At 44.0% G+C, this 21,041-nt stretch overlaps 1 protein-coding gene across 10 annotated transcripts in view; it reads right to left on the bottom strand.

Moving 5' to 3' along the window:
* The window catches only part of ACVR2B (activin A receptor type 2B), an 85,592-nt gene extending 66,075 nt beyond the window's left edge, over window positions 1-19,517 (bottom strand). For 5 of the 10 annotated variants that reach the window (XM_034401620.2, XM_034401624.2, XM_034401621.2 and 2 more), the window contains exon 1: window positions 18,416-19,444. In XM_034401620.2, coding sequence (XP_034257511.1) covers window positions 18,416-18,467 — 52 coding nt within the window. In that variant the 5' untranslated portion in view covers window positions 18,468-19,444. Of the gene's footprint in view, window positions 1-18,415 lie in introns of all 10 variants that reach the window. The other 5 variants (XM_034401623.2, XM_087893100.1, XM_087893098.1 and 2 more) reach the window with 2 other exon arrangements.
* Window positions 19,518-21,041: the final 1,524 nt, after the last annotated feature.

Raw genomic sequence — 21,041 nt, 5'->3', positions numbered from 1 at the left:
CACCTAACGGAATCTGCCCTTATCATGGATTCAAATAGAAACAGAAGCTTTCAGCATCTCCCTTTCAGAAATGAATGCAGCAAAGCGAAATCAGGTGTGGAAGGCCCCACCCTGCAGTGATGTCATAGCATAGGTCCCTCCTTTTCCTGTCTACGCTGGCGGTGGGCTTTCTGGCAGGAGGAAATCAGTGGAACATTTTTATTTTGCCTCTCTCTGCTTGGGAGTTTTAAATAAAGCTTCTGGGAATCACGTTAGGTCAATTTCCCTGCTCTCTGTCCACCTTTTGACCCTAGCCCCCGCCCTGGTACAGATACTGCTAAGAATTGTTATCTGGGCTTTAAAATGATCCAGTGCCAGGAACACCAGAGCTGCTCAGATCATTCCTGGTGGAATTAACAGTCCACAACTACGTAACAGTCCCTGGGAAGCAATCTTTGTTCCTTCTCTTGGTAGTACAGTGGTCTAAAGCACCCTGTTATTAAGACCAGCTGCCTGCAATTACTGCAGGTTCGAATCTCGCCAGGCTCAAGGTTGACTCAGCCTTCCATCCTTTCTAAGGTGGGTAAATTGAGGACCCAGTTTGTGGGGGCAATAAGCTGACTTTGTATAAATATACAAAAGGATGAAGGCTATTGCTTAGCGCATTGTAAGCCGCCCTGAGTCTCCGGAGAAGGGCGGCATATAAATCAAATTAAAAAAAAAAAAAAAGGGCAATGTTTAAAAAAATATTCAGTCAGGTGGCTAAAAACAGACCTGATCAACAGGTGGCAAAGATTAGTACAAGAGGCTTGGGAACCCAATTCATATAGTCCTCAGTTTACGACTATCATTGGGACAATAAAATCTGTCATAAAGCAAGGCATCATGTCACCATACCAGATTTTATAGCCCTTTTTGCAATGTTAGGCAAATCACTGAGGTCGTTAAGCAAAACATCACGATTGCAACTGGCAATCTTCCCAAGGCGAGACTAGAATTCAAGTCTCCTGGTGATTGGCCCAAAGTCACCCAGATTGCCTTCGTGGGACTAGAACTTACTGTTGCCTGGTTATTGGCCCAAAGTCAGCTAGTCGTTTTTTGTGCCTAAGGCAGGACTAGATCTCAGTCTCCTGCTGATTGGCTGGAAGTAACCCAGCTAGTTTTCATAACTAAAATGGACTAAAATTCACAGACGCCTAGTTTCTAGGCCAGTACATTAACTACTACATCAAACATCTTTGTCTTTTGGCCCAACTTTTAAAGTATTAATGTGTACTTAAGACCTCATGGAGTCACTGAAGCAGTCGGCGTGAGCTTAAATGGACTCCAGAGGATGGTAGAGGACAGGAAGGCCTGGAGGAACATTGTCCATGGGGTTACGATGGATGGGACACAACTTCGCAACTAACAACAAGGACCTCATAATGTTGACTCTTAATGTTGGTTCTAGAGGCTATGGTAACTTTGTCTAATTGTTACTAAGGGTAACTGCTTTAATTGCATTTTAAAATTTGCTTTATGCTGCTGTTTCTACCTGAATTTTATCTTAACGTTTTTGCAAGCTATCTTTTTATTTGGTAGCATAGAATACATATCTTGCAACAAGCAAAGAAATGAATGAATGGGTTGCATTACTTGTGCTGGTATCAGGAATGGATTTAAGCAAGACCTCCATAGGACAGGAATTTTGTTTGTAATCAATTATGCACACCTCCAACCTGCAGGCAGGGAAAAAAAGAGGCAGCAGAGAGTTAAATTTATAGCTACCAAACTTTACACTGAGAAACACCAGCTGCATTCAGCAAAAGGAAGTATGGAGAGGAAAAGAGAGAGACAGAGAGGGGGAGAAAATAAGATAATACTTTCAAAACAAAGAATATTTTCTTCCTATCCAAGTTCTTTGGACAAGTCAGCAGAGTTTTAAGTATCCTGGCATTTTTTGACATTAGTGTTTGCAGAAATGGGCAAGGGTAGGGATTGTGTGTGTTTGGGAAAATAAATGCTTCTTTCTTCTTCTATTTCATTAATTCCTATCTGGGTTGGGAGCCTGAGGACTATATAAGAATGTGCCCGAGATAAGCACTGGGAAGTGGATAACTCCACCCACTTTTCTGCCAATGGAAGGTAGGGAAAAGTAAGGAGGTGCATTTTTCAAAAGCAGCTATGATGCAGAGAGGGACAAAAGAGCAGCTATGAAGAGAACATCAAGCTTTGAACTGGTATGGCAAGAGATAAAACACCAAGAATGACAACAACCAGGGTCTGTGCTGGGAAACAGGGATTAGCAGTTTCAAGGAATAAAATAAGGCCTTGCAGGTAGTCCTTGATTTATGGCCACAATTGAGCCTAAGGCTTCCATGGCTAAGGCAAGGCAGTGGTTAACTGAATTTTGCCCCCTTTTACAACCTTTCTCGCCCCAGTTGCTAAGTGAATCACTGCAGTTATTAAGTTGGTAACATGCTTATTATGTGAATCTGGCTTCCCCATTGACTATGCATGTCAGAAATATATAAAATTTATGAAATAACCACCATAAATATATGTCAGATTACAAGCATCTGAATTTTGCTCACATGGCCAATGAGGTCTTAAATCTTTAAAAAAAATGGCCGTAAGTCGTTTTTTCCCCCAGTGCTGTTGTAACTTCAAATGGTCACTAAATGAACGGTTATAAGTTGAGTTACCACTGGTTGCTTAAGTTCTGATGGTTGAGCTCCCTGTGTAACCTCACTTTGAACTGACTTTACCCTGTTCCAACACTTTTACCGCTAACTACCTCATCCTGCCTTAGACGTTTTCTGGAGTCTGCTGAACTACAGATCCCAGCATTGATCACTCTTGTAATGGTTGTGGCTGCTGGGAACTGTGGTTCATCAATAGGTGGACAGCCACGTGTTTGTCTTAAGAGCATCTTTCGGAATTTCAGACTACTTCATAAAACTTTTTTTTTTATATCTTGCCTCTATTATTTTTATAACTGGGGTGGCAAACATACTTTTGCTCCTTCCTATTTTCTTTAAATAACCCTGTGAGGTGGGTTGGTGTAAGAGAGATTGACTGGGTCAAAGTCACTCAGCCAGCTTTCATGCCTAAAGTGAGATTAGAACTCAGTATCTCATAGTGATTGGCCCCCAGTCCCTTAGCTGGCTTTCATGCTTAAGGCGGGACTCACCACTTCCTGATACTGGGCCCCAAATCACCCAACTGCCTTTCACGGCTATGACAGGACTAGAATTCACCACCTCCTGTTTCCTAGCCTGGTGCCTTATGCTGATGAAATCTCATACGTGGTTTTTGCAGGCCAAATTTAGGGATGCATTAATATAGTGCCATGCTGCAAATCTCTGCATAACATCAATTCTGCATCGGTTACCATTTGTGATTCTTCCTCCAATTAAAAAGTTCTAGGTTTCTGTTTTTAGACCATTATGTAATGTTTCACTTTGATACATAGTCCTCAATTTATGACCAGTCATTTAACGACTGTTCAAAGTTACATCAGCCACATGCATTTTTGGCACTTCGCAACTAGCAATCTTTATGGCCGCATCCTGCAATCCTATGACCACGATTTCTCATTTACTCCGTGTCTCTGGCAAAAAAACCACCCACTGGGGAAAATAGATTGGGGGAAACAGACTATGGTGTTTGCTTAACTGCTGCATTAGCATAACAATCACAGTGTTCACTTAATGACCGGCACAAAAAATATCAAAACTCAGGTCCAGTTAGATGATGCCTCGACTTACAACTATAATTCCAGCTTCAATTATGATTAAGTTGAAGACTACCTGGAATTGGCCACCATTGCCCATGATGTGGCTTTAAGATAAATGCTAAAAGAATTCTCCTTCAATTAGCCCAGAAGATAGTAAAACGTGCTCATTCATGATCCTTATCTTTTTTCAAGTTCTCCTCAATGGGATCTTCAGCAGGAACGTTGTTTCAAAGCTTTAAAAACAGCTGCCTGTTTCAAATAGGATTTATTTGAGTGCCATTAACTCTGCCCATGTTATGCTCCTTGTCCTACTGGTGGCATATGTTTGAATTTACTTTTACTACCCTTAAATTGGAACATGATGTAGATTTTCAAACATTTATTCCAAATATTTTTATCCTACTTTTCTCTTTAAAAAGAAGTTAGGCTCCCTCGTCTCTGCTCAGAAATACAATCTCGTGCCAAGATTCGCATTATCTCGGCAAACCACAAAGTAGTTTGCTTAGCTTGGCTTATCACAATGTTTGAATAAAAGTGCCAAGGGCAGCGTGATTTACTTTTCAATTAAGTTTACTTAGGGCTGCAATTTAAACAGTAATCATAAGAAATCTGGAAACCCTACAGGAAAGCTGGGGGGAGGGGGAAGGGAGAAGGGGAAAGAAAGAATTAAATCAGACAAATCCAAGCCATTTGGGTTTCCAAAGGATCTGTGCTGACTCATAAATGAAGTTAAGGAAGAGTGCTATCTTGTATGTGTTTAGCTGAAAGTAAAACCACTTAAATTCAGTAGGATTTAATTCTAGGTAAAGTGTGAACGAAGTTACAGCCCTAAATTAATTGTCCTGCCTTTCAAAAACACGTTTTTTAAAGCTTCTAACATCTAGATTTTTTTTAAAAAAATGGACTACAATCTTCCATACAAGTTGCTGTAAAATAACACTTCTGTTTAATTATTAAGAGCTGGGAACACAAGCTGTAGATCCCAACAGGCAGAGAACAGCTGTTAGCTCAACAGAAAGTCATTCACATCTCAAAGTTGGAACTCTGAAATTCTATCAACAATAACTGTAAAATGACTCTAGGAACCCTCAGAGTTTTGAACTAGCTTTCATATTTAGGAGAGCTATTTTTAGCTAACTTGAGTTTGTCAAACATTTAAGTTTGAAGAGTTTTACACTTCAGGAACAATCTGCAGGCAAATAAACCAGAAAGGGTAGATGGTCAAATATGCAATGGGTAAGTTTATTTTTTAGCATCAATGCAATGCAGGAGAAAATTAATCACTGATGACCTGGCCTTGTGCATAACTGATTATAAACTGATTGACACAAGGACTGTAGCATGTTTCCCCTAGAAGACCCCCAAGGTGTTTATCACTAAATAAATATTATTTGGATTGCTTTTGACTTCGTTAAAAGTTAGACTCAGCAAATACACGCCTCATTGTCAATGGAGGCTTGTCACTCAAACTGATTATTTTTTCCTCCATACTGTATTTTAAGTCATGCACATACATCTGAAGATGGATAAAGCTGTTGAGCTGCTAGCATTTGACACTGAAAGTAAACTTAAAAATGTAACCCACCAGATCTCACTTTGATTTCCTAATGTTCAAGAGAGATGCTAAATTTACACTTCATGACTCTCGAATGCTGGGGTTGATTTAGATTCTCGTCATAAATGTAGTGCTATGCCTTGATTGTTCGTAATAAATGTCATTGTTATGACCCAACTATCAATGCAAGTAGTCCTCACTTAATGGCTGCCCTGTTTAGTGGCCATTCGAAGTTACAACAGCCCTGAAAAAAATAACTTGATGAGTGGTCCTTGAAACAAATGACCATCACAGCATTAACAGTGATGGATTTTGGGGCACTGGGCAATTAGCATGCATTTATAACAATGACAGTATTCCATGCTCACATGATCACCATTTGAGTGCTTTGCGGACAGCTTCCGACCAGCAGAGTCAATGGAGAAACTGGCACATGATGTTTTGCTTAATTACTGCACCACTTAGTAGGAGTCCCTGGTTCCAATTGTGTTTGTTAAGTGAGCACTACCTGTAGGAATGTAGAAGACAATCTATGGAAATGCAGAAAGCCAGTATGTTAATGTACTTACCCAGCAGGAAGACAATCCTTAATTTGGGAAGACTAAACAGAGGAAAAGCTACAAGGACAAAACACATACCCTGAGCAACACCCAATTAGATTGCCATCTTCAGCCTCCTTTGCACCAACCACCAGAAGATAGTGAGTTCTAGTCTAGCCTTAGGCATGGAAGTCAGCTAGGCAACCTTGGGCCAATCCAGGGGTGAAATCCAGCAGGTTCTGGAGAAAATTTCTGGTAGCGGAAAATTTGAGTAGTTCAGAGAACAGGTAAATACCACCTCTGGCTGGCTCCAGAGTGCAGTGAGAATGGAGATTTTGCAATATCCTTTCCCTGCCACACCCACCAAGCCACGCCCACAGAACCGGTAGTAAAAAAAATTGGATTTCACCACTGGGCCAATCCCTCCCTCAGCCCAGTCTCTTTCCCCACAACAAGGTTGTTGTGGGGAAAAAGGTAGAGTTGTGTTTGAATTTTGATCATGAGGATGATGTGAAAAATGATCACAAGTCACTTTTTTCAGTGCCTTTGTTAACTTCAAACAATCACTAAACGTGTGGCTGTTAAGTCAAAGAGTACCTGTACAGATTTGCCACTGTTATTTACTAGAATATTTCGGTTTTCCTTTGTAATCTGTAGCCCCAGGATCTCTTAGTGGCCTCCCATCCGAGTGTCATTTATAACTGACCCTACTTAGCTTTTAAGGCCAGCCAAGTGCTAACCACTCTCTGCCTAAACTTCTGGAAACACGCTTTTCCACCTAACAATGATTCTGCGGAAGACTCAGATGGCATGAAATCCAGGGTAGCGGATGGGTGGCATCCATTTACCCAGCCCCAATGCCAATTCCTCATATGCGCAAGGGCCCACCATGATCATTAATTAAGGCAATCTGGCCGGACCACAGCTTCTCCGTTCCCTTGCGCATGGCAGAAATGACTTTCATTCATTAGAGGTGACCGTGAGACGAGGATTATACTGAAATAAATAAAAGTATTTGAAATATGGCCTGTCTCGTGATGCCTGTTTGCTTATTGAGATCACTTGCCACAGAATGGCTTTGGAATCTTTGGAGGTGTGGGATATATTAACCCCTTTAATGCCGGATTAAATGGGACAACAAATGATGTCACGCTAACAGCCTCCATTGTTGCTTCTGAATTTCCTGGTGGTTGTGTTCATCTTGACAAGACACGCAATTAATGGCTGATTCGGGGACTTCTGGGATTTCAAAACCACACATCTTAAGGTTGCCAAAGTTGGGAAGCATTGTGCTAGGATGATGGCGCCTCCCCTTTAGAGATAATCCTCGACTTAAAACAACCTGTTTAGTGATCATTCAAAGTTACATGCATTGAAAGAAGTGACTTAAAACTAGTCTTTGTACTTATGTACCATTGCAGAATTCTGATCACATGATGAAAATCAGGATGCTTGGCAACTGGATCATATTTAAAATGGAGCAAACTTCACTTTATTTTGTTAGCAACAAATTTTGGGCTCAACTGTGGTCATAAATCAAGGACAACTTGTATTTATCTGCTCAGAAAGGATAAGGATGAAAAACCTGCACTCTCAAGGTTGCATAAGGCACTCACAGACTACTTTTGCTGCTGTCTTCTCTCTCCTCACTATGCTTGCTAAAAAGGATTGTTTCTTACCATGGTGATTTAGAAAATCGATGCCCCCAAAAGGGGCATGCTTCTGTTAAAAAGCCAAAAATTTACCCCAAACAAAACTCTACCCACATATATACTGATTCATTCTGCAAACGTAACATTGGCCTCTCCCACAAAGTGGGCCCACTTTGAGAGCATATGGACTAGTAACTTGCTTAAACCAAGCAGTCAGGAACAGGATTAGAATTAAGGAAGGGCTGAATTCCATGAGAAGAAAAAAAAGTTAAACAGTATCATAGCCTTCAATCAAGCAGGCATCACCTTTAACTCATCTGACTTTGATTTTTGTTGTGATTCCATTTTAACCAAAGAAGAAAATGCCCCCCACCCACCCACCCACCCACCCATAAAACGAGGTTTTGTGGGAGATTGTAGATATTACCACCACATGCTGTAATTTGTGGGTAAGTTTCAGTTGCTGGAATGTGCCAAACAGATGTGCAAATGATCAAAAATACTGGCATGCTGATTGGAAAACATGTGTTGTCTTGGCCGCAAAAACTGATGTTTGGGGGGGAAAGACATTTTTGTCCTTACCCTCCTCTTCACCGCAAATTATCCCAAAAGCCAGGAAAGGGGAGGGGCCCCTTCTCCCCCCACACACACACATCTGCTGAATGAAAGATAACACAGCTGTGTTGAAATTTTGCTAAAGGGAAAGGCTTTCTGGTGTCAACAGTTAACTGCAACTTGATGGATCCTGACTTTAAAAAAATATCCCTAGAAGAGTTAATTTTTCAATCTCTGCATATATGAAAACTACAAACGTTTGCAGGTATAGGCCCAGAATACCCGGGGGAAAAAACATTTGACAAAAAAACCAAATTGTTTCCCTCAACAATCTTTGCAATTTATCTTTAAAATGGTTTCTCCCCCCCCCCACTTTCAAAAAGCGGAGGAACAGAAACAAGGAAAAGAAGAAAAGAAAAAAAAACAGCAGAATGAGCAAATGCTTTGAGAATGTAATTCCAAGAAATTCAGAAAGGGCGACCTACTCTAGAGCAGCATCCTCCAAGCGGCTTTGCAATTTTAATAAAACAGTATTTGATTTCTTTATTTGAGAAGGGTCTTGACATTATGAATTCTCCGCTGTCCGAGGATTCATCAGAAAAATATCATTAACAAACAGAACTGAGGGGAGAAAAAGAGAAAACCCAATCAGCACCAGGTTTCATAACCTTGCCTGAAAGAATCTTATTAAATCTTAAGGGATTTAATATTTCTTCACCACACAATTTAACTAGGTCAGAATTAACAGAATTCGCATCACCAGCTCGATGTAGCTACTAGTTCTGTTGGGTTTTCTTACTTGACTGTTTTGAGCCCTTTCCAATTAGCTTCAGATTCAGAACACGGTGCAGATCAGAAAGTGTTCGCTCCCATTAAGCTCACGATGTGAACTGAACACTGCCAGGTTTTGGAATAATTAAGGTTTAATTGATCATAATTACTGGGTGCACAATTTTCCAGAACCCTAGCATGTATGGTCAAGTGGTCTCCACAGCAGTATTCAAAGTGGATTCAAGTATTTCTTTAAAGGGAAATACGGTGTTTTTTTTAAAAAAAAACTAGCTGCTTACCTATTGTGGCTTAGCAATGCATTCAATCCAACCCATTCGTGCTTGTTCCACAAATCACGATTGAAAATTCTGCCTTAACATTAGATATGGATATAACTACGCATAACTCATCCATATCTACCACTCAGCCTGCTGCTGAACAATTAAAAACCTAGACAAATTAAATTAAATTTCTATTTAAAAATTACAGTAAGGACACCTAATAATGACCTGAATGCAATGCAGCTAATATATTAAAGAGATGTTTCAGAATTCAGTATAGTACAGACAGCTGATGCACATAAACCTAGAGAAAATCTTTGAATTCTCCTAGTTAAAGAATTTGGGAGAACAAAGCTAGAAAAAGCTTTGGAAATTTATTTATTTAGAGCCAATAGTATCAGCATGGAAGTATCCAAATGGAGGAGCTTCATATGTTATTCTTGGCCACCAAATCAATTTTCACCCTCAGCGGGAGGGTGTACAATTGCTGTCAAGGCAGGCACTGAATAAACATTACTTTGCAGAAAAATACCAAAAAAAGAAAAATGAAGCCCATCATTCTTTCATCATTATCTTGGAACTATATATTTAAAAATGTCATTAATAATGTTTGTGCCAGAGACAACATGGTCACCTCCAGGCAGCCTACGTGTTGTCCTTAACTTATGACGGTTCACTTAGCAACTGTCTGAAGTTACGACAGAGCCTAAAAGGGATTAACAACCCAGTTTGAAGTTCTGATGGACAGGAATAAACAGGACTGCTTGTTCAGTACTTGGCAACTGGCTCACATTTACAGCCATTTGCAACATCCCACAATCAAGTGACCACAATACATGGTTTGCCAAAAACCAGTGTTTACATTCTGTTTCTTGCAAAAAAAAAAACAAAAAAACAACCCAACATCCCAATAATTGATTCTTTGTGTTCACTATACAACTGTGGCATTTGCTTAATGACTTCTGCCAAAAAAGGTTGTAAAATGGAGCATGCTGCACAGTGACTTGCATAGTGATTACTATGGCTTATGACTGTAATTGTGGGCTTGATTATAGTCATAAGTCGAGGACTTCCTAAACATGTATGAAAACCAGCCACAACATTTCCAGTTCAAAACATCTACTAGTTAATTTTCACCCCAGGACTTGGCATCTTTCCAGATGAGTTAGGATCGTAATTTCCAGCTTGCCACATCACTGGAAAGGTTAAAAATGATAATCACCTGATCCTTGTCATAAATATATGCCAGTTGCCAAGGCCCTAAATTTTCCTGACCATGGGGAAACAGTCATTTTTTGAGTACCGTTGTAACTTTGATTGGTCACTTAATGAACAGGTGTAAGTCAAGGACTACATGTGCAAGTTCTACAAATATTTTTTTTCTAAAAAAAACCCACATGAATATGGATACAATCAAAATACACTTTGGGGCACAACCATCTGCTTTGGTTTGACTTGTTAGTCAAATAACAAGTCAACGATAAGGTGTATAGAATCCACCGATCACCCGTGTGCTCATCTGATCTCAACTGATTCACTGCTTTATGGAAGCAAGCTCAAACCATGAGCTTCCACTAATTGATATAGATTGGAATTCATTCATAAATTGTATGCTAAATGGACCAGAATTTCAACCACACTGAGACTTTAACTCTTGTAGCAGCAGCAGTTATTATATAGGATTACAGTTCATAACAAATCTGGATGTTATTATGGGGTCTACTAGTAGCATTTCCTTCTAGGAACATGCTACATGTGTTTGCAATTCCCTCCCTTCTCTCTCTCTATAAAAAGGAGGAGCCTCTGGAATTGATACTTGGGAATAGTTTGAAATAAGCCAATTATACATATATGTTAGGGTTGTCTGAAATGGCATACTGGTAATCCTCGACATACAACCATTCGTTTAGTGACCATTTGAAATTAAAAGTGGCCATTTTTCACACTCACACAGCATCCCCATGGTCATGAAATGATCAAAATTCAGATGCTTGGCAACTGGCATGTATTTACGACGGCTGCAGTGTCCAGGGCTCACATGATCCCCTTCTACCAAGGAAAGTCAACAGGGAAGTCAGATATTCTTAACAGCCCTGTTACTGACTTAACCACTGCAATGATTCGCTTAACGACTGTGGCAAGAAAGGTTGTAAAATGGGGCTAAACTCAGTTAACAACTGTCTCGCTTAGTAATGGAAATTTTGGGCTCAATTATGATCATAAGTCGAGGACTACCTGTGTGTGTTTTATTGTTGTGGCTTTAAGCCACCGAGAATTATAGTGTATAATGTGGGAGGGCCTATCAATGCTTTGAATAAATAACACCCTTATACTTTATTTGCAAAGTTGAGGAAAACATATAAGGAACAGGAAAAGGGAGTTATTAAAAAGCTGAATGCATTGGTACAGAAGAGCAGTGCGTAGGTGCCTAAGGATAAACACAGGTAAACTTTACTCTCACGATAACAATAGGATCAACTAATCCAATTTTGAAGGAGAATAAGTGATTCATATTTCAATGTGGGCTGGAACAGCTCATAACTGTTTGGTACCTCTTAAAGCAGCCGTGTCCTCTCCTAAGTTTATAGACCCCCTCTGGAGGTTGGGGCGGGGGGGGGAAGAGAAATTTCATTAAGATGGTATTTGCACTCACATTCATGCTTCATGTTTTCTTCTTCAATTCCAGTTCCTTGCACAGTCCTAATGGAATGAACTAGTTGGGCAAATGGGGGATTCTCAAAGTATCCCCTAAACACTCAACCCCATTCTCTAAATCAGCTTGCAATTTTCCAAGTTCCAGGTTGAGATTCCACACTGTATTTTGACTGTAAATAGATGAGATTTGTCCAGAACTATTTTTTTTAATTGACAGTCATTGTTTCCTTGTCACTAAATACTGAGTTTATTTTTTTTTCCAAGAAGTTGCAGCTGTTGTAAAGTTGTTTCCCGTGAGTATTTATTCTATATCCTTAAATATGTTAAGATAGAAGCATTCCTTCCCCAACCAACAGATAAATAAACTGGGCATTTTTAAATGCAATACTAAAATCATGTTGCCATTTTTCTAATGGTTCCTAAACCCATGCCAGTTCATGAAGCGAGATGTGGCTTGTTTTGAAATAAACTATAATCAAATCTGGATTATGAAAGTTACTTTTCTCAGTAACATTTGTGGCTAGGTCCAAACCCCAGATTCTTGGGTCAGATGATCACAGCCTCCGTTGTGTTTGAGAACTTAAAAGAACACTGAAGAAGACCACAATTCACATCTGAAGGATCTGGCTGCATTCCTGGTTTATGTTTTTTAAAAAATGCAGGTAGTCCTTGACTTATAACTGTAATTGGGACTGGAAATCCAGCCTTAAGTCATTATGGTTATAAGTCGAGGCATCCTTATAACTGGAAGTAAATTTTGCAGCCTGTTTTGTAGTAGTCATTAAGTGAATACTGTGGTTGTTAAGGAAATGCAGCAACTGTTAAGCAAGCATTAGCGTTGTTAATCAAAACCATGAATTGTTGTCGTTTTTTTTACAGAAACATTGAGAAATGACTGTGGGACCCCACAACTGATCACAAAAGTGACTCACCCAAAATCCGTTCATGGGACAGCCAGGTGTTCTATAGGTGTGTGGAGGATCATAAAACGACAGTCGTAAGTCAAGGACTACCTGGAGAAGGACTTTAAGGGAAAATTCGAAGAGGACAAGCAATACCAATACACTTTCCCACACCTACCCTTCACTAAAGAGAGTAAGGAGGCAAGAATGAGGATTTACAATAGATTAACGATGAACATTGTCATAAAAACTCTGCCTTGCACTGACTGAAGGCAAACCCCATTTTAATTCAATTGATTCCCATTTCATTTGGTGATTCACATTTGCGGGTCTACAATCAGCTTCTCCCCAATTAATTTCCCTGTTGGGCAAACCATGATTGACCATGGCTAGATATTAAAAGATAACTTTAAATACAAAAACTACTAAGATCAGATAAAGAGTCTCGCCGTTTGTTTGCAACAGTGTCAAACCAACAACCTACGTAAAATAATGAATGTTATCTTTGCATGAAGGTTCTGTTTATCAATGCCATCTGAAACCTGTCCTTCAGTTTTAATTTTTCCAGTTCTTTTAGAACTTTTCATTTTGTTCAGGGACACCCAAACAGCTGTGACAGCTGATGGAAGGAGGAGGAGCCTCTCCAGCTCAACACCATGTCCATCATCCCAGCTTGTTCAGAATTATAAGCACTCCTTGATTTTACAACCACAATTTTATTTATTTATTTATTTATTATATTTCTATACCGCCTTTCTCCCGTAGGACTCAAGGCGGTGTACAGTCAAGAAAAATATAGACACACAAACATTATAAAATTGCTAATTAAAATTATTACTTAGTTTGGTCAATCAAATAAAACCCAGAATTAGATAACATTTAAAAAATCATTCACATGTTCGTATGTTTAGCCCCGCCTGTTGGAACATCAGGGTCTTGAGGGCACGGCGGAAAGCACGGAGATCAGGGATATTCCGTATCTCCGGGGGCAGTTCATTCCAAAGGGTTGGAGCCCCCACAGAGAAGGCCCTCCCCCTGGGAGTCGCCAGTCGACATAATTTGACTGACAGTACCCTGAGTAGTCCCTCCCTGTGAGAACGAACTGGTCGGTGGGAGGCTATTGGTGGCAAAAGACGGTCTCGTAGGTACCCAGGTCCTAAGCCATGGAGCACTTTAAAGGTGATAACTAACAATTGGGACCAGGATTTCTGCTGGCCATTAAATTAAGTCATGCCCGATTTAATGACCTTCTTTGTCATGATTGTTAAGCGGTTCTTAAGTGAATCAGAGTTATTAACTGAATGTGGCTTCCCCTACTGACTTTGCTTGTCAGAAGCCGGCTGCGAAGGTCGTAAACGGGGACTCACATGAATCCAGGACCTGCAACCCATCATAGCTTGGTTGCCAAGCACCTGAATTTTGATCACGTGACTATAGCAATGCTGTGATGACCATAAGTGCTAGGACTGGTCATAAATGACTTTTTTTTTCCAGTGCCGTTTTAACTTCAAGCAGTTGTTAAAAGAATGGCTGTAACCTTTATGGAGTGATAAACCTTTAAATCAGGAGAAGCTGAGAGAGAGAGATAGAGACAATTCTTCTAAACAAGGATTGTCAACTTAAAAGTTGCCAACAACCTTGGTAACTTTAAAATTTGTGCACTTCAACTCCCAGAATGGTTTGCTGGGGAATTCTGGGAGTTGTAGTCCAGAAGTTGCCAAGATTGGAAATCTCTGTCCTAAACCTCAGCCATCACACTGATTTGTGTTTTTCCTGGCTTCTAATTCAGGGTTGGATTACTCTTTGGTAAACAGGTTTAGGAGGACTATTCACTGGGCATAAATTTCCTTTAAAGTAAGTACCACAATCGTCGAAGAGTCCTGATATTTAGAGTGGCACAATCTATATCTAACCATAGATTTTTGTTAATAGGGTCTTGGACAATAGTTCAAGAGTTTGTGTTTTAAAAGACCCGGCACCATTAACTTCGGCACAGCAGTTCGTTGAGTTTAATTAGCAAGCTAATGAAACTGGTCTCAGGCACAAGAGGATAAATGAAGAAAGGCTCTGGAAAAGTGTTTGGGATACAATTGATTGCTTTTTAAGAAAGTAAGGTGAACTTTTGTTGTTTTCTACCAGGAACTGCTATTCTTACAAGGCAGATTTCTGTTCACAGCAACGGGGAAAATGAGCCGTTTCTGAAGAGTTGAGTTACGGGATAATTGGCAAACAAAACCATAGAGAAGAACGTGGCCATATCACCAAGTGTGTGTATACTCAAACAGATAAGCAAAGTACCCAACCATCGTTGGCTTTTTTTACAGGATGCCATTGGCTGCTCCTCTCTTTTAGGAAGAGGCCTGATGGCTTGGCATTTTAAAAAAAGGAACCTGACAGTCTGCTAGTGACTTATTCAGGTTATCAGTATCACCGGCTATCCATATGCAATACACAGGCATGCACACAGAGAGATATCATGCATACACAAACATAAGGCTACAACACTTCAGTTACAGCTTTCCAGCTAAGCATTTCTAGGCAGCTATAGGAATTTAAGCTTCCTTAAAACTACCTTTTAAAAGGCAGCCGGGGTTAACTGTTTACTTATCCCCAGGGATAGCCTCACTATTCCCATCCTTCTTATTTAAATTTTCAGAATTACATTTTAAGAAAGCCAGCAAAAGCCTCACAAACAAGCTGCTGTGTTATTTCTGAAAGGCAACTTTTAATTGCATTCCAGCATGGGTATAAATATAAGCACGGTTCCAACACAAAAACACCGATTTTGTTTTAGAGAGTGATAGGAAGGACAAATAAGCAAGGTTTTTCTGCTCAAATAAGCAAGCGCAGCAGATAAAAAAAAATCTTTTTAAAACAAAAATCACACAGGAGAGAGATGACCTAAAAATAGCTCCTTCATATAAATCATGTTTCCAAAATGGGGAGCAGTTGGTGGCTGCAGGCATGCAGAATTCTGATACTGCAAGCACACAGCCACACATCTGATGTTGTTGCTCCAACCTATCCTGGTCTTTCCAGAAATCTCTAGATGGTACCAGTGGGCTTTCCGTGCCAGCAGAATTTCTCCGAAAGACCTCGCAGCTCAATTCAAGCAATGCCTGGGTGTTTGGACCACTAGCGCACACTGCAAAATGCTTTTTTTTTTTTTTTTTTTTGCACATTGAAGCTGCATTAAAATGCGGAGGGGGGGGGACGGAGAGAAAAGGAAAATGGAGCGAGCTTTGTTTACAGCACCGACCGGCGAGGAGGCAGTGACAGTGAATGTATAATGGGTATCCTGAACAAAGAAAACCCAGCGAAGCAGACACTTCGCCGGCTTTAACCCCTGCCAGGATTTCGAGCCCGCTCAAAAACGAATCTGCAGGAGCCGCGGACATGAAAGGAGGGAGGAAACGGTTAAAGGGAGAGGGGGGGACCTACATGTATCTAGGGTGGCACAGAAGAGCTACGGAGGACGGGGGTTCCCTCCTCCCCGAGTGCTTTGTTGGGGGAACTCTGAGAGGGTGGAAGGAGCATCCTGAGGCCCGTTCCTAAAAGAGAGGAGTAGCCGATGGTACCCCGTAAGAGGGGCGGCGGGGAGGGGGAAAGAAACCTAGCAAACCAACTGAGCAGCATCTTGCAGCTTGCGGAAAGATGCTCGCGCAGCAAACAGGCTGGGCAAAGGGTAGCGTGGGACAATTTATGCCCAGAACCGAAGCAAGCCAACGGGAGAGCTCAGGACACGCAACCACCCTCGCCAAATAGAGGGACCCCCTTTTCTATCCCTATTAAGCCTTGGGAAGGCTCCCTGAGGGGGGGGGAGTAGGGGGCAGCCGTGCGAACGCTCGGCCGATGCTTTCCAGGGTCCAAGCCCCACCGCCCCCTCCCCTCCCGCGCCGTCCAGTGACGTCAGCGCTCCCTGTTGTTGTTATCCCGCGGCCACGAGATCGGCGTGTTGCGCGCGCCGCGTTTTCGGCCAAGCCGCCGGCGGCGGCTACTGCTGTTGCTGCCGCCACCACCGTGGTCGACGTTGCTCCAATTCCCCACCCCCCACCCCATCCGAAGGGTGATACCCCTCCCCCATCTCCTAAAGTCATCCAAACAAGGAGGTGGGGGGGGAGGAAGAACGCGTAACAAAAGCTGGGCTAGTGAGACCCCCCACCCCTTACGCGCCAATGCTCGCCTCCCGGCGCTGGTGGAAGGTTTGCTGAGCGAAAGAAAGGAAGGCGCAACACGCCGCCTCCCGCCCCGCCGTCATCATCACCTCCTCCTTCTCCTCAAGACTGGGGCGGGAAGAGAAAAAGCAGATTTGCAGCGGGATCAGTGCGGTGGGACAATAAGGCAACATTTCCATAACAAGGGAAAAGGGTCTGGCAGCAAAGTTGCAGCCCGGGGCTGGAAAAATATCCCTTTTTACTCCGCGCTCCCCATGCACGCGCATCTCCCCTCCCCGCGCTCCTTTCTTTTAGCAATCGGGATCGTCTCCTCCTAAGGGGGAAATTACCAAAATAGTGAAAAGCCAGACACGGTCCAGGCAGGCATAAATGTAAACCAATCTGCACCCCCCCCATCCCTTCCCGATCCCCACAGTCGAGCTTCGTTTGGGAAAAGAAAAAAAAAAGGGGGGGGGAGTCTGCCTGCAAAGCAGCACGGAATAAAATTCCTTCGGGGAAGTTGCTTTGGAGCAGGGCCTTGCCAAACCCCGGCCGACACCCTCATCCGCTTGTTTACATTTGCAACTTCTCCGCTAACGTGCTTGCTTCCCCACCCTCCAACCTCCAAGAAACCCGGCCCGACTCGAGCGAAAGTTGAAAGATTCCCCCAGGGAGGAGAAAGAGTCAGCCGCTCTCCTTCTCCAGCGCCGTCCAGCAGCGTTTGCAAACTGGTTTGAAAAGAGCGCTCTGATCCGTTCAGCCACCGGGTAGTTGCCGCCAATAAACGCGGAGGATCGCCAGTTTTCTGGCTGAAAAGGAGGCTTTTCAAACCACGCAAAACCGTCCTACAGCACTAGGAAGGAGCCGGCGGTGCGTCTCACGCCCGCAGGATTTCGGATAGCCGTTTCACACCGGGTTATCTTGAAAAGAGGATGCAAGGGGAGGAAGAGATGGAGGAACCACGCGCATAAAGGAATCCCCGGGGAACTTGTTTGTAAGGGGGAGGAAAAAGCGAGGAGGGGGATCTTGTTTGTAAGGTCCTGCATTTTCTCCCCATTCGAAGCGAAGCATCGCCTGGCGAGAGCCGGGAGCAAAGACCCGAGGCCTCGCTCGCCCTGCGCCTGTGCTGGAAGGAAAATGAGATTATCTTTTCGCCAGGGCGAAAAGCCGGAGCACGCGAGGCGAAGGGAAAGCCGAGCCGCGCTACCCTCTCCTCTCCGGCTCCGCTTTGTTTCCCCCAGCACATGCCTCACGGGAAGCAGCCTTGCGCTCCTAGTAGCGCACCGGCCTTTCGGGTCCTTTCCAACGGGACACCGCTCCCCTCCCGTGTTTCGATCCGCGATCAAAACACGCGGCAACGAGAGGGAAGCAGAAGCCACGATTGCCCCCAGTGGCTCCCGCAGCGGCAAAGTGCGCTTGTTTTTGTTCCTTTTCCCTCTCCAGTTAACCAATCCTCGCCCCGTTAAACACTTGGGGTATTTCCCCGATTTAGGTGTTTGCACATCGGGTTTGATGCTGCTGGGTCTTCTTAAGGGAATCATTATTATTATTATTAGTGTGAATAATAGGATTATTATAAGGCCCAGCTCACACACCCCTTTTCCTTTATTAACAAAGAAGGAGGTGCCCTTCGCAAACTTTCCCCGATACTTACGTGTGCAAATGCTTCCCCAAAGGAAGGCGAAAGTTAGCCACGAAGTCTTCATTGTCCCTTTTTGTCTCCGTCTCTTCCTTCTGCTTCTGGTCTGCTGGTGCGAGGAAGGGTCGGCGGGGGAGATGAGCGGGCGACTGGGAGGGAAGGCAGACTTCAGAAAACTGGCTCTGTCCCTTTTCGGCAACAATGAAAGGGGAGGATTAAAATCCTTCCCAGCTCTCGGCAATCAAAGTCCCGCAACAGGAGAGCCAAGAAGAGATGTCGGGGCGGCTTTAAATCCTCAAGACAGGTGGATCGCAGGCTGCCCGGTTGCCGGCGCAAGGCTGCCGCTCCAGTTCACGGAGATGCGTTCATCAGAAGAGGATCCGCTTCTCCGGATCTGCTGGGTGCTGGCGGCAGAGGCCAGCTAGCCTTCCGCCAACCGCCCCTTTCCCAAAGCGTCCCTCTTCTTGGTCTTCTTATTCAGCAGCCGCGGCGTCAGGAGGAGGGGGTGGGCAGAGGAAAAGCCCAGGAGGCGGAGAAGAAGGCGCGGCGTAGCCCCCTCACTAGAATTATCCGTCCCCTCCCCCAATTAAATTAAATCTCCCTCGCTCGCGCGCGTCTAAGTCCAGAGCAAGGGGCGGCGACAGCCAGCAGAACAAACTTTGCCTCGGGGAGTCCGGGGGTCTCCAGAGCAGGCACCGCTCAGGCAACGGCCAACATGGTTATCAAAACGGAGCGTGAGTCGCTCCTGCGGCTTCGGTCACGTCCTCCTCCTCCTCTTCCTTCACCCCCGCCGCCTATGCTGTTCGGCCCGGGAGAAGAGGTGGCGGAGGCGCTGCTGCAGGGGACAGACGGAGCGCGATAGGCAGCCTCGCTTTCGGGCATCGCTTGCCGGCTCGGCCGCTCGGGAAACGGACGAGCAGCGTGCCTGCCGCTCCAAGCGGGAGGCGAGACTGAAGCTGCAGTTGCCATGAACAGGCAGGCAAAAGCAGGCAGGCGCGCTCACGAGCCCGCCCCGCGCGCGTTCGAGCCCGCCCCTTTTCCCCCGGTTTGGGGGAGGCGTAGGGGGTGGGGGGGAACGGAGGATGAGGTGTGGTGTTTGGAGGAGAGGCAGGAGCCCGGATGTTCGGTGCAAAAGTGGGGGCCAGAGCAGGGAGGCGGGACCAGGGGAGGATGCTGGGCAAATGACTGGGGCGGGCAGCTGCCCGTCAGGGTGCCCGCGAGGACAGGGCTAGTCCCGGAGGAGTGGCGGACGGCAGGTAGCGCGCCCGTGCGCGCGCCTTGGCGTCCGAGAGTTTGGCGGGTGACACGCCGCCTTCGCCTCTGGAAGTGTGAGTTCCGACGAAGAGCTGTATCGCTGGCCTTTCTATGGAGCGCTGCACGTGTGGTTGCGCACACACGTGTCCCTGGTTGGAGGCCGGCCGCTGTCCAAACCAAGAAACGCGGGGCGATCCTCTACCCTCCTGCCCGGAAGGAAGTCCTGCGAATTGGAGGGGGATTTGATCCCCCTTAAAGCGCTAGAGTGGGGCTTGAGAACTTCCTATTGAGACCCCTTTGGCCCTTCAGCGTCTCCACATAGGCGTGTACCCTGGTCTCCGGAATATCACCTTCGTAACGCCAGGGGGAGCGACCCCACATTGGAATGAGAATACGGGCTAGGGATTTCTCGGGCCGCTAACATCTCTAGGAGAACTCGGCTACTGATTCCTGCGAGCCAGGATTGCATGAAACCTGTATAAATCCTGGGTGGAATGGGGAAATTATAGGCCAGTTGAGCCTCATATTATTAATATGAGCCGCGAGGGTCCTGAATTCGAGTCTAGCGGAAAGTCTTCAACTCTCTCCTCTGAGTTCTAATGATCTGAAAAGTGTGCCAGCCTTTTGACTTCACCTAATAAAGGCAATAGATGGTAAACGGGCACAAACTAAGTGCAGGCAGACATGTTTAATTCTTGGATAGGAGACCACAAGGAAATCCGGGATGCCAAAGATGCAAGAAATAAAGATCCATAAAGATGACAACAGCCGAGGGGCCCTAATGTTGCAGAGAGAAAATGGCCCGGTTTAATTGCCAAACTCAGCTTAAGAGAAAACGTGACTGTCCTATAGTGTCATTACCTCTGTTCCCAATTGCAATAATTAATAGCACGGTCCTTCGGGGAGAATAGCACCAGGGAGATCCATATTGGATCAGTGCTATAGAACTTTTGCTCTCCTCTTTTCCTTCCTACTGTTTTCAAACTGGAACTGGAGTTTGATTGAAAATGCATTGCTGTGGTTCTGCTATTTTCATTTAATTTATTTATTAAAACTTACATGCCACCCATCTCAATATCCAAAGGACTCTGCTATGCTCAAAGCCTCGTCTTCATTACTACTTGCACCAAAGAATAAACTGTCTCTTGAATTAATATTAGGAAAAACAGCAGGTGTCAAGAGAACAAGCAAGGAAGCCCAAGAGATGAATCAGCCTGCTTCAACAGCAGACAAATTGGGCTTATCTGGCTTTTCAAAGCTGGAGGAAAGGGATTCCCTTTTATTCTTTGCCCCTGGATGTTCTTGGGCTGGCCTGATACCAGCATTCAATCCTGAACCAGATGTTGCAGACCTCATGGGTGAAACCCCTGGCCTAAATTCAGCTGTC

This window comes from Pantherophis guttatus, chromosome 4 (assembly GCF_059756535.1).
Source record: "Pantherophis guttatus breed Tessera chromosome 4, ASM5975653v1, whole genome shotgun sequence".
In the NCBI taxonomy this organism is placed as follows: Eukaryota; Metazoa; Chordata; class Lepidosauria; order Squamata; family Colubridae; genus Pantherophis; species Pantherophis guttatus.
The sequence above is the reverse complement of the archived record's forward strand: the minus strand, read 5'-3'. Positions and strand labels throughout refer to the sequence as shown.